This window comes from Macaca nemestrina, chromosome 17, assembly GCF_043159975.1.
Source record: "Macaca nemestrina isolate mMacNem1 chromosome 17, mMacNem.hap1, whole genome shotgun sequence".
NCBI classification, from domain to species: domain Eukaryota; kingdom Metazoa; phylum Chordata; class Mammalia; order Primates; family Cercopithecidae; genus Macaca; species Macaca nemestrina.
Window position 1 is genome coordinate 47,180,364 of NC_092141.1, and position 13,362 is coordinate 47,193,725.

Below are 13,362 nucleotides of genomic sequence, written 5' to 3' on the forward strand. Positions count from 1 at the left end.
TCGCCCAGGCTGGAGTGCAGTGGCGCGATCTCGGCTCACTGCAAGCTCCGCCTCCCGGGTTCACGCCATTCTCCTGCCTCAGCCTCCGAGTAGCTGGGACTACAGGCGCCCGCCACCACGCCCAGCTAGTTTTTTGTATTTTTAGTAGAGACGGGGTTTCACCGTGTTAGCCAGGATGGTCTCGATCTCCTGACCTCGTGATCCACCCGCCTCGGCCTCCCAAAGTGCTGGGATTACAGGCTTGAGCCACCGCGCCCGGCCAGTTTCTTTTTTTTTAAGAGATAGGGTCTCACTCTGTCACCCAGGAATGATCATGGCTCAATGTGGCCTCAACCTCCTGAGCTGAAGTGATCCTCCCACCTCGGCCTCCAGAGTAGCTGGGAATATAAGCATGTGCTACCACATCCAGCTAATTTTTAAATTTTTTGTAGAGACGGGAACTTGCTGTTTCCCAGGCTGGCCTTGAACTACTGGGCTCAAGTGAGCCTCCCACCACAGCCTTCCAAAGTGCTGGGAGTACAGGCATGAGCTACTGCACCCGGACAATAAATAAAAATTTTAAAAGCCACATCATATTCTGGAAACATTTAGTAAAAACATATTATATGCCTGACATTGTACTAAAAACTACAGATATGACTGTGAACAAGACAACTATGTTTAGATTCTAGAAGTGAAAACTGATCATTTTCTTCTAGTGTGGAAAGTACAATGAAAAAATAGAGAGTTTTCTGGGAGCACATATGTGGGTAGGCCCTGGAGGTCTTGATGTTTAAGGAGGTACATGAAGGGAATCTAAAAGTTAACTACAGAAAGAAAAGGAGTGTGGCAGAAGAAGGAAATTATAAGCAGAGGTAAAACAGGATGTGTAAAAGTCTGAAGATAAAACAGATAGTAATAGGACAGAAAGACAAAAAAGCAGTTAAGTTTTAATTCAAGCACAAGAAACAGGATCACCTACAGAAAGGTTTATACCATGGACCCAAGATAAAAGGCAAAAGACAGAAAGAATTTTAGTTTCCAATGACAAAAAAAAAAAAAAGTGTTAAAGATAACAGCTGAACGTGGAATAGTAGGCATTTCAGTCGCAACGCAAACATTTCAAAGAGAAGACGACGTGGAGCTGCTAGACTGCTTGGAGAGGACTACTCATGTACTACAGTATGGGGATGGCATAGACAGATTTAAAACAGTGAAAGGCTGATTAAAACTAATCAATTAAAACTAATTACGTTTTAACTTTATAGTCTGTCTCTCCAAACTCCAACACTGTATTAAACAACTATGGACAAAATGGAAAAAGAAAGGGTATTACAAGAAAAAACAAAAATGACTAGGGTTTGATCATTCAAAGTAGAATCAGGGGAGCAGAGGGAAGAACTATACTAACTTATTTCAAACTTTTAATTACATAGAATGTTTATGCTCCCTATACAGGCTTTCTGACTCAACATCATCATCATCGAGATGTTCAGCATCATCACAAACATCGTATCTGTCCTCCTGTACCTTCAGTACAAACGGCTTTAAAGATTAACTTGTCATTAATCTTGTTGACTGGACACAGTGGCTCACACCTGTAATCCCAGCACTTTGGGAGTCTGTGGCAGGGGAGAATTGAGACCAGCCTGGGTAACATGTTGAGATCCGATCTCTACAAAGAATTTTTAGAAATTAGCCGAGTGCAGTGAATGCACCTGTGGCCCCAGCTACTCAGGAAGCTGAGGCAGGAGGATCCCTTGAGCCTGCGAGGTCGAGGCTGCACTGAGTCATAGCTGTGCCAATGAACTCCTGCCTGCAGAGTAACACTCTGTCTCAAAATAAATAAACTTATCTATATTTCACAAGTAATTTTACAAATAAAATCTAAAGTATTTAAATAGCCAGGCATGCTGGCTCACACCTATAATCCTAGCACTTTGGGAGGCTGAGGCAGGTAGATCACTTGAGCCCAGGAGTTTGAGGCCAGCCTGGGCAACATGGTAAAACCCCTTCTCTACAAAAAATACAAAACTTAGCCAGGCCTGGTGGCATGCGCCTGCAGTCCCAGCAAGTTGGGAGGCTGAGGTGGGGGGATCGCTTACGCCTGGGAGGCGGAGGTTGCAATGAGCCTAGATAGGGCCACTGCACTCCAGCCTGGGCGACAGAGCCAGAACCTGTCTCAAATAATAATAATAACAATAATAATAATAATAAAGTATTTAAACTGCAAATTATGGTACAAAAATACAATGGTCTTGATTTAAAAATTAGTTAAGATGTATTAAACCATAAACACTTGAACTTTGGGCTAAAGTTCTGATTCCACTTCTTAATTTAAATAATAGATAAGGTAACAATAGTTTGAAATTTGCACTTCAGAAAAATGTAATTGCCATGACAAAATTTAAAATCTTGGATAAACTGAGTAAGTTATTATTATTATTATAATTATTTGAGACGGAGTTTCACTCTTGTCACCTAGGCTGGAGTGCAATGGCACAGTCTCGGCTCACTGCAACCTCCGCCTCCTGGGTTCAAGCAATTCTCCTGTCTCAGCCTCCTGAGTACCGGGATTACAGATGTCTGCCACCACACCCAGCTAACTTTTATATTTTTAGTAGAGATGGGGTTTAACCATGATGCCCAGGCTGGTCTTGAACTCCTGACCTCAGGTGATCCGCCCGCCTCAGCCTCCCAAAGTGGTGGGATTACTGGCGTGGGGCACCATGCCTGGCCAAATCCAGTAAGTTAATTATTCTAAGTCTATACTGAATACAAATAGCTCTACAGTTTCCTTTCTGATTCACATCAAAGAGAACAAAATATGATTAAACATGGCAGTGTGTTCAACTTACTGTGACTTCAAATTTTACTTTGGAATTGTGTATGAAAAAGTAATTAAAGGCATCTGCATGCCAACATGTTATTCAGAAGTTAAAAATTATCATTCCTTTTTGTTTCCTAGATACCTTGGCTCATTACACAAATTTAAATGGAGTCGCTGATGCTTTAAAATAAATGTCTACTTATAAATCAGTTAATAACATTCCCTATTTTTAACACGTTTCCACATTCCTAACACATTATTAGAACAGTTCAATGTACCAAATATTATTTGAGTAGAAGAGCCTGCAAAGCATCAATAGTGAATTGTTTAGCCAGAATCAGAGTGAGAATTTATAGGTAATATAAATCATAGTCATCACATTGTAAACCTAACCATGTCAGAATTTCTCTAAGAAGTTTAGCAGTAATTCTGACTTTGTGATAATGCTTTTCATGGTAAGACCCACTAAGAGAGTAGCCGCTTGCCAGAAGCCAGCAGCAATTCAGTTGTCTGTTGAATAAATTTGTTGTTGGTTCTTTGTTTTTATAAATTATACAATAAAAGTAAACGAACTGGTAAGAAACACTTTCTTTCCACAAATCTGGGCAAGTTAATTTTTATACTGATCTACAGCCCTCTATTTGAAAATTTGCTTGATCCCAAAACAATTATTCTCTGAAGACAGAGGGATAAGGACCACTGATATTCACAAAGCCAAGTGTTCACAAATATAAGAGGATGCATATGCATTAAAAAACACATGCTCTGGCCGGGTGCGGTGGCTCACGCCTGTAATCCCAGCACTTTGGGAGGCCGAGGCAGGGGTATCACGAGGTCAGGAGTTCAAGACCCGCCTGGCGGAGATGGTGAAATCCCATCTCTACTAAAAATACAAAAAATTAGCCAGGCATGGTGGCAGGCACCTGTAATCCCAGCTACTCAGGAGGCTGAGGCAGAAGAATCACTTGAACTTGGAGGGCGGAGGTTGCAGTGAGCTGAGATCGTGCCACCACACTCCAGCCTGGGCAACAGAGTGAGACTCCGTCTCAAAAAAACAAAAACAAAAACAAAAAAACCAAAAACATACGTGCTCTATACCAGGCACAGGGCTGAGTCCTTTTATTAATAATAATAAAAGGTATTACCTAATTTACTCCTTAAAACAGCCTTATAAGGTATATTGTATCATTAGCCCTGCTTTACAAAGGAGAAAAAAGAAGTTCGAAGAGGTGAAATCTATCTCCCTCAGCAACAGTAAGTGGCAGGGGTAGTCTGTGTGACACAGAGGTTGTAGAACTACTAAATATTTTATCAGTGTTTCTCAAAATGCAGTTCGTGGTCCATCTACATCAAAATCACCCTGGATGTTTGTAAAGTACAGAGTCCTAGGGCCCACTAAATAAAAACATTTGCTGACATAGCCAGTAACCTGCACTTTTAATAATTTCTCCAAATAATTCCAATGTTCAATATAGCTGGTAACTACCAATATACCATAGTATATTATGGCTGACTTGTTTTTAATTTGGGGGTATTTCTCTTGCAAGAAATAAGGATAGGACAAAACTCAACTAAGATGCCAGCAAATAAGAATGTTATAAATAACTGAGAAGACAGCATATTTCTTCAGGCTTTTACCATACGCTACTGATTTATTTCAATGGCTACCACGCAAATCAATGGGCACATTGTAAGAGCAGTTAAAATCACTACATGTATTTAAAGCAAACTGACTCTTCACATGCCTAAACTGAATGCTAATCAATGTTCCATATCTGCCATCATTTAGCTAACCAAAAGTTTTGGAAGACCTTAGAACTTTGCAACTTTCGACAGTTCTTTAAATGTGTAAGTATCATAATTCATTTCCCCCTAAAAACATAGTATACCTTTTTTTTTTGAGACAGGGTCTCACTCTGTTGCCAGCCTGGAGTGCAGTGGCAAAATCTCGGCTCACTGCAACCTCTGCCACCACCTGGGTTCAAACTATTCTCCTGCCTCAGCCTCCCGAGTAGCTGGGGCTATAAGCACATGCCATCACACCCAGCTAATTTTTGTACTTTCAGTACAAATGGGGTTTCTCCATGTTGGCCAGGATAGTCTCATTCTCTTGACCTCATGATCCACCCGTCTCGGCCTCCCAAAGTGCTGAGATTACAGGCGTGAGCCACCGCACCCAGCCAAATATAGTCAACTTTTATGAGAACATCCCCATGCTTATGAAGTTGTTAAACCTTATTTAAACATGATGATTTATCTTGGTCCTTCTCCCCTTGGTACGGCTTTAGCCTTACAGTCCTAAGAGGACACATACCTTCTGCTCACTCTGGAGGCAATAAAATGTTTAAATCAAGACTTAGAATGTACACTTCAAGAGGCTGAAAAATTTTCAATCCAGTTCAATCCAACAAAATGCATTTAGTCAACTAAACTAAGAAAAACTCAGAGGAATAGGACCTGAGTCATATTCTCAAGGGACTTGCAACTTGGGGTAAACAAAGCCATTTCCAACAGACTTAGAGATAGGGCAAGAAGCAAATTAATTGTTTTAATTGAAATATAAAGTGTTGCAGAAATGCAAATAGTAAAATAAACTAACTCAAATTAAAGAGAAATGGACAAGCATGAAAGAACAGGCAGCATCTATCTGAATTGGGCTTTGATGACAAAGAATCATCTCAATTGTCAAGGGTTGAAAGATGAGGTACATTCTTAAACGAAGGAAGATAAGGAGTGATGTATATAGGGTAGCTATAATATAAAGTTCATGGTGTGGTCACGGTATATTGACCAGTGCTCTGTAGTTGAGGCAGAGAACACATGTGAGGAGAAATGAGCATGGGAAATTAAGTCAAGGATAGGAAACTAAGAGACTCTGAAGCCATGTTAAGGAATTTAAGCAAACGTTTCTGAGCAGAGAAGTGAAGTAATTAAAAGAAATGCAATGTCAATTTAATGTGAATTAAAAATACATTAAAAAAAATTGTCCTTCATACTTTCATATCATTGAGAGGCAGTAAAACAAGAAAGATAAGAAATTTGTAATGATGGCACCAAGAAAGAAAGATGCAAGAAATATGTCTGAGTTAAGATGGACAGAATCTAATATGAAGCTTGACAAGGAAAAGTCAAAGTGAGTCAAGTTAGACACTGGAATTAAAAATATTATCAACCAGGATATAAAACACAGAAGGAAGAACATGTTTGCCTTTTTTTTTTTTTTTTTTTTTAATACCTTTAGGTGGATTGAGGCAGGGGAAGATGAATTTGGCTTTAGATATGAGATTTAGGTGCTAGAAAATATAACCAGGAGGCATTTATTAAAATGAATCTGCAGTTTCAGAAATACCTCAAAAGCAGAAAAGTTCATCTAGGTATCACCTGCAAAGATAGGAAGGATAGGTGAGGCATGGAAATGGCTGTGATGAAGCAAAGCATGTACATCATTCGAGAACAAAATAGAGTGAAGGGCTGATCTGCTCAAAATAACTTTTATTTTAAAAGTAGGTGGTAAAAGGGGAACTGTAAAACTCGTAAGAAATAATAAGAATATCAGGAAACTACAATGTTTCAAAAGTCAAAGGAGAAGAGAGTTTGAAGAAAACTGGTCAACAGTGTTAAAATGCTGCAGAGATGTTAGGGGGTACATGAAACTAAAAAGAAAATAATCATTAGGAATTAGAAGGTCATTATTGTAGGTGAAACAATGAATGTACAGGAATACTTGTTTCAAATAATTCAAGATTTTGTTTTATTTATTTGAGACGGAGTCTCGCCCTGTCACCCAGGCTAGAGTGCAGTGGCATGATCTTGGCTCACTGCAACCTCTGCCTCCCAGGTTCAAGTGACTCTCCTGCCTCTGCTTCCCGAGTAGCTGGGACTACAGGCGCCTGCCACCTGTAGTCTAATTTTTGTATATATTTTTTTAGTAGAGACAGGGTTTCACCATATTTGCCAGGCTGGTCTCGAACTCCTGACCCTGTGATCCACCCGCCTCGGTTTCCCAAACTGTTGGGATTACAGGCGTGAGCCACCACGCCCAGCCTAATTCAAGATTTCTTAACAAGACAAAAGTATTTTTAACTTTTAGATACTATTAAAAATTCAAAAAACTTCCCAATTAATAAAAAGGTAAATAGAAAATATTATTTTCAAATAAAATGTAGCCATTTTTAACATATTGAAAATTATTTGACTGATTAAATAAATTTGTTTTCTCTACTAATACAGTGCTTTCAAAAACAGACAATATGCAGCTTCCGCATTCAAAGTAATTTTTTAATCAACTGACAAAGACTAGCTCCCTGACCAAATTTTTTAGGTTCCTCTAAGCTCACTTCTACTAAGTTTCATTCTTGGTCCCCTTCCTGTCATTGGTTTATCCTAGACCAGTTTTAGATAAGAATCCAGCAATAGTCATTCCCCTCAACTGGGGCCATTTTAGCAAGAATCGCCTACCTTTGATGTCTCCTCTTTGTAATTTTTCCATCCACTGACCACCTCACCTTAATTCTTGGCTATAAATCCCCACTTGTTGTTGTTATATTGAGAGTTGAGCTTATCTCTCTCTCTTACTGCAATACCCTTAATTGCAGTAGTCTTGAATAATGTCTTCCTTACTGTTTTAACAAATATCAGAATAATTTTTTCTTTAACACAACAAGGCATTTAAGGAAAGCAGTCACACTCTTGTCAATATTAACAGAAAAATAATTTACCATACAATCACAAATAAAAGTGAAAGTTCAACAGAATATTCATATGACTGACAACTTAAATACTAAGGTAAGTTAGAGTTTACACAGTGAGTATAAAAAGGTTCCCTCAATATTTTAAGCAAAATAATTTTTTTAAAGGCTTTCCTACTTAAAGACAAGGGCACTGAAAAGTAGTAGAATGAAGCTTATTGCCTATTCATGCCAGAACTTACCAGTCAGAACTTTTAATAATAACAGAATGAAAATGGGAGAAAGTAGTTGATATGTAATCAGTAGTCAAGTTATATGTCATATAAAGCAATGGATACAAATAGCGCTTGACACCCAAATTCCTCTATTCAGTCAACAAATACTTATTTAGGCTTGGCCCAAGGGAGGAAAGATAGAATAATAATGCAGACCCCCTATGACAGAAAGGATCCTATGAGTTAGGAGACATGACATGTACAAATAAGCAGAATGCTATAAATAGTTATAATACAAAGATGAATGGGATAAATTAATTGAAGAAAGGTACAAGTAAGGTGTTATCAGAGTTAGAGAAATGAGAGATAATTTCTGATAAGAAGGCAAGAAAAGGTTTCATGAAAAAAAAAGAGAGTATGTGATTTAAGTCTTCATGCATGATTGTTAGGATTTAACAGGCAGAAGAAAAAGAGAAGGCATTTTAGTGATAGAAAGAAGCATAAGGAAAAGTAGCCCAGGCACAATGGCTCACACCTGTAATCCCAGCACTTTGGGAGGCTGAGGCAGGTGGATCACCTGAGGTCAGGAGTTCAAGACCAGCCTGGCCAACATAGTGAAGCCCCGTTTCTAATAAAAATACAAAAATTAGCCAGACATGGTAGTGCATGCCTGTAATCACAGCTACCTGGGAGGCCAAGGCAGGAGAATCACTTGAATCCAGGAGGTGGAGGCTGCAGTGAACTGAGATCACACCACTGCACTCCAGCCCAGGCAAAAGAGAGAGACTGTGTGTCAAAACAAAACAAAACAAAACAAAACAAAACAAAACAAAAAAACGGAAAAGCAGAGTGTATTAACAGTTTTCTGTATCCAATGGAAAGAAGAACAGTAGAAATTAACACTTAGGCCTGTGTAGTGAATTGAATACTGTCTCCCAAACATTCATGACTATCCGGAACCTCAGAGTACGGCCTTATTTGGAAACAGGGTCTTTGCGGATGTAATGAATTAAGGACCTTGAGGTAAAATTATCCTGGATTTATCATGGACCCTGAATCCAAGAGGAAAGGACACAGAAACACATAGAGAAGGCCAGGAGAAGACAGAGACAAAGAATGGGAGATGCTGCCACAAACCAAGGAATGCTTGGGGTCACCAAAAAATTGAAGAGGCAAGGAATAATTCTTTTCTAGGGACTGAGGCAGAGCAGGAAGCACCTTTTGAGGGGCCGAGGGGCCTAGGGGTCCCTGAATGCATGGAAATAAAGGATATTCCTGAGTTCCTTCAAGTGAAACTCTAGGCATCTATCTAGCGAGCCCTGAGAAATAAGTAACTTGTTACGCCAGAAAGTAATAGTAGCCTAAAAGAAGATGTTTGATTTCCCTATAGCAACTAAAGATAACATCTTAATATGTGCCCGAGTTGTCATTCAGAAGAACAGACCCTCTCCCTCACCAAGAACCCACACTGAGCTGATCAGACCTTAGACCACAGGGGAACTAAAGATTCAATGCTTACTATCCTTCTTTGTTCTAAATTTCTTCCCAGGCTGGGTGTGGTGGCTCATGCCTGTAATCCTAGCACTTTGGGAGGCTGAGGCAGGTGGATCACTTGAGGTCAGGAGTTTGAAACCAGCCTGGCCAACATGGTGAAACCCCTTCTCTGCTAAAAATACAAAAAATTTAGCTGGGCGAAGTGGTGGACACCTATAATCCCAGCTACTCAGGAGGCTGAGGCAGAAAAATCACTTGAACCTGGGAAGTGGAGGTTGCAGTGAGCAGAGATCGTGCCACTGCACTCCAGCCTGGGCGACAGAGCAATACTCCATCTCAAATTAATTAATTAATTAATTTCTTCCTGAAGGGCCTGGAGGGAGTCATACCCATGAGCCAGTTAATGTTCTTTTCTGCTGACCTCAAATTTTAAGAAGATGCTTCTCTTCCTTAACCAATTGCAAATCAGAAAACCTTTAAATCTGTCTACCTACCTATTACCTACCTGTAAGCTCCCCCTCTTCAAGATATCCCACCCTTTTAGGCCAAAACCAATGAGTATCCTTCATGTATTGATTTATGATTTTTGCCTGTAGCTTCTATATTCCTGAAAGTTACCCTTGCCTTTAAAAACCCCTACCCGTGAGCCTTGGGGAGGTCAGGCTTTGAGCATATACCTGGTCCTCTTTGCTTAATGCCCTATAAATGTCTTCCTTTCTACTGCTACAAAAACTCTGGTGTAGATATGTGATTTTACTGAGCCAGGTAAGCAGACCCAACTCCAGTTCTATAACAGGACTTCAGAGGGAATACAGTCATATAAACATTTTGATTTCAGCTGCTAAAACTGTTAAATGTCTCGTTTCAGTTTATGAATTGTGGTAATTTGTTTTGTTTTTGTTTTTGTTTTGAGACGGAGTCTCGCTTTGTCGCCCAGGCTGGAGTGCAGTGGCCAGATCTCAGGTCACTGCAAGCTCCGCCTCCTGGGTTTACACCATTCTCCTGCCTCAGCCTCCCAAGTAGCTGGGACTACAGGCGCCTGCCACCTCGCCCGCCTAGTTTTTTGTATTTTTTAGTAGAGACGGGGTTTCACCGTGTTAGCCAGGATGGTCTCGATCTCCTGACCTTGTGATCCACCTGTCTCGGCCTCCCAAAGTGCTGGGATTACAGGCTTGCGCCAGGCTGAATTGTGGTAATTTGTTACAGCAACCCTAGGAAACTAATATAGCTTAGTTAAGGACAATTCACAGAGGGCTATATTTTCCATGCCCAACATTTCTTTTTATTACATTTTGGAAAAAAACAAAATACTGACAAAAAAAAGTTTCTTAGGCCGGGAGTCGTGGCTCATGCCTGTAATCCCAGCACGTTGGGAGGCTGAGGCAGGTGGATCACGAGGTCAGGAGATCAAGACCATCCCGGCTAACATGGTGAAACCATGACTCTACTAAGAATACAAAAAAATTAGCCAGGTGTGGTGGTGGGCGCCTGTAGTCCCAGTTACTCGGGAGGCTGAGGCAGGAGAATGGCGTGAACCTGGGAGGCGGAGCTTGCAGTGGGCCAAGATCACGCCACTGCCCTCGAGCCTGGGCAACAGAGACTCCACCTCAAAAAAAAGAAAAAAAAGTCTCGGCTGGGCACAGTGACTCACGACTGTAATCATAGCACCTTGGGAAACTGAGGTGGGAGGATTACTTGAGCCCAAGAGTTCAAGACCAACATAGGCAACACAGACCCCTGCAGTCTCTACAAAAGATAAAAAAAATTAGCCACGCATGGTGGTGAATGCCTGTAGTCCCAGGGGCTCAGAAGGATGAGGTGAGAGGATTGGTTGACCCCAGGATGTTGAGACTGCTGTAAGCCACAATGGTGCCACTGCACTCCAGCCTGGGACAGAGCGAGACCCTGTCTCAAAAAAATAAAAAATTTAAAAATTTAAATAAATTTCTCCTTTATAAGCATATTCTCATATTACCAGTCAATTATATATTTTTAAAAAGGCAAAAAGAAAACAATGAAATGTCATTACTTACAATGCGTGACTCCAGCCAGAGTTTGGTAGAAAGTAGGAGTATCACTATCATCAGTGAGGGTAACATACACACCTCCAGATAGAAGCCATCGAGAGAAAGTAAAAGCATCTTTGTTTAGAAAAAGCCAATTTCTAAACTTTTCATAGTTTACCTTTTCACCCTAAAATTAAAACAAGAAAACATAAGTTTAGTCAAATTTTAAGGTATCTTACTTGGAACCTGTACAACCTAAAATTCACAATTAGTTGGTATTTACCTTTCTGATATCTATAAAGGAAGGATTATCTAATAACACTGCTGTGTGTGTGTGCGTGTGTGTGTATGTATATATATATATATATGGAAATCAAACTGTTTTAAAAAATAATTGTACTTCATAACTTCTACTTGCATAAAATCTGTATGTTAATTACAAATTATTTCATCAATTCAGTAAAGCGGTACACTGCCAATAAGCCAGATTTTGTTTGCTAAAATATATCCTAAAATCAGTAAACTGCATTTTTTTGTTGTTGTTTTTGTTTGTTTGTTTGTTTGTTTTGAGACGGAGTCTCGCTCTGTCACCCAGGCTTGAGTGCAGTGGCGTGATCTCGGCTCACTGCAAGCTCCACCTCCCAGGTTCATGCCATTCCCCTGCCACAGCCTCCCGAGTAGCTGGGACTACAGGTGCCTGCCACCACGCCCAACTAATTTTTTGTATTTTTTAGTAGAGACGAGCTTTCACCATGTTAGCTCAGGATGGTCTTGATCTCCTGATCTCGTGATCTGCCCATCTCAGCCTCCCAAAGTGCTGGGATTACAGGCGTGAGCCACCGTGTCCAGCCATCTGCATTTCTTTAAACATTTAATAAATCCAATTTTTCGTTTGCCTTATCCCTCTTCTTTAGCACTCTTTAATCTGCCTGAGTTACTATATTGTAATTAAATCTGTATGGAATTAAAATACTCTTTAAATTCCATTTGTGAATTAATAACAACTATCCAGGTGTCCTCCTAGAGTAGACAATCAGGATCCCAGAAGGCATCACTGAAAACATGTATGCACACAGAGAACAAAAAGAAGCAAGTTGATTTCTGTTTCTTTGCTTTCTTTCCAGGTAATTGTCTTGATAAATCTCTGGAGAAAAGTATCCAGGCTGAAAAAGAGCATCATACGGTTGTTCAAGCCAATCCCTTTGCTTGGAAGACAAGAGATCCTAGGTTTAGTGGGAGCCAGGTATTTCTAAGCAGAAAAAGGAAGAAGCAATTCACAAGGAAATACAATGAAGTTACAACCTAAACTATTTGATCAGGAAAAAGAAAGAAAGAAATACAATGAATAATGACAGTCAAGATTAGAGCAGCTCTAATCCTAATAGACATGTTAAAGAATACAAATAATTAGTTACCTAAAAGAGATATGGAAGAAACATATCTACATTGTTTAGTAGCATCCTATTAAGTGAGGCAATACTCTTAGCCTGGTAGTTTCAGAACATTTACCATGAGTGCAATCCAAGCAATCAAGACATTGACAGTCTTGTTTTTCTGAACGGAAGAATATGGTGTGAAAGTTGATCACACAAATTGGGTCATAACTAAATCAGAGTCAACAGGCCCAGGGGAGAAGCATTCAGGATACATTGCTCTTGAAATAAATTCTCTGTAAGTCCAGCTGCTGAGATGATTTGCTGCAACTAATTCTGCCCACCACCATCGCCCACCAACTGGAGTTTGCCAGCTCCCTAAAGCTTTACTAACACCAAAGAACTTTCTCTCAGGATCACATGTAACATTCCCTTTTTTAGAAAACTCCCAACCTTTCTTTGTTATTTGGACATACTGAAGACCACCCAGTCTGCATGTATGCTCTATACACTTTTATTTTGACATTGACAATGACATTCAGACATGTTGTAGGGACATATGAGTACACCGCCAACATGTTTAGAAATGAGAGTTCCTCCCCATATTCTTTCTGTATCCCACATTTAGTCTAGAAAGAAGCTTAGTAGTATAAATTCTACAAACCGATGCACATTTTTACCACATTAACATCTCTGACATTGGGATAAGTCTTAAAATCAATAGCATCCTTTAATTGTAATTTCTTAGCGGTTGTGATATTGTTAAATATATATTTG

The 13,362-nt window shown here is 39.9% G+C and overlaps 1 protein-coding gene across 6 annotated transcripts in view; it reads right to left on the reverse strand.

Moving 5' to 3' along the window:
- Positions 1 to 13,362, reverse strand: part of LOC105476867 (ubiquitin specific peptidase 32) — a 254,106-nt gene that overhangs the window by 101,610 nt on the left and 139,134 nt on the right. For all 6 annotated transcript variants that reach the window (XM_024791263.2, XM_011733147.2, XM_011733146.2 and 3 more), the window contains one exon: positions 11,240 to 11,399. In XM_024791263.2, coding sequence (XP_024647031.1) covers positions 11,240 to 11,399 — 160 coding nt within the window. The remainder of the gene's footprint in view (positions 1 to 11,239; positions 11,400 to 13,362) is intronic.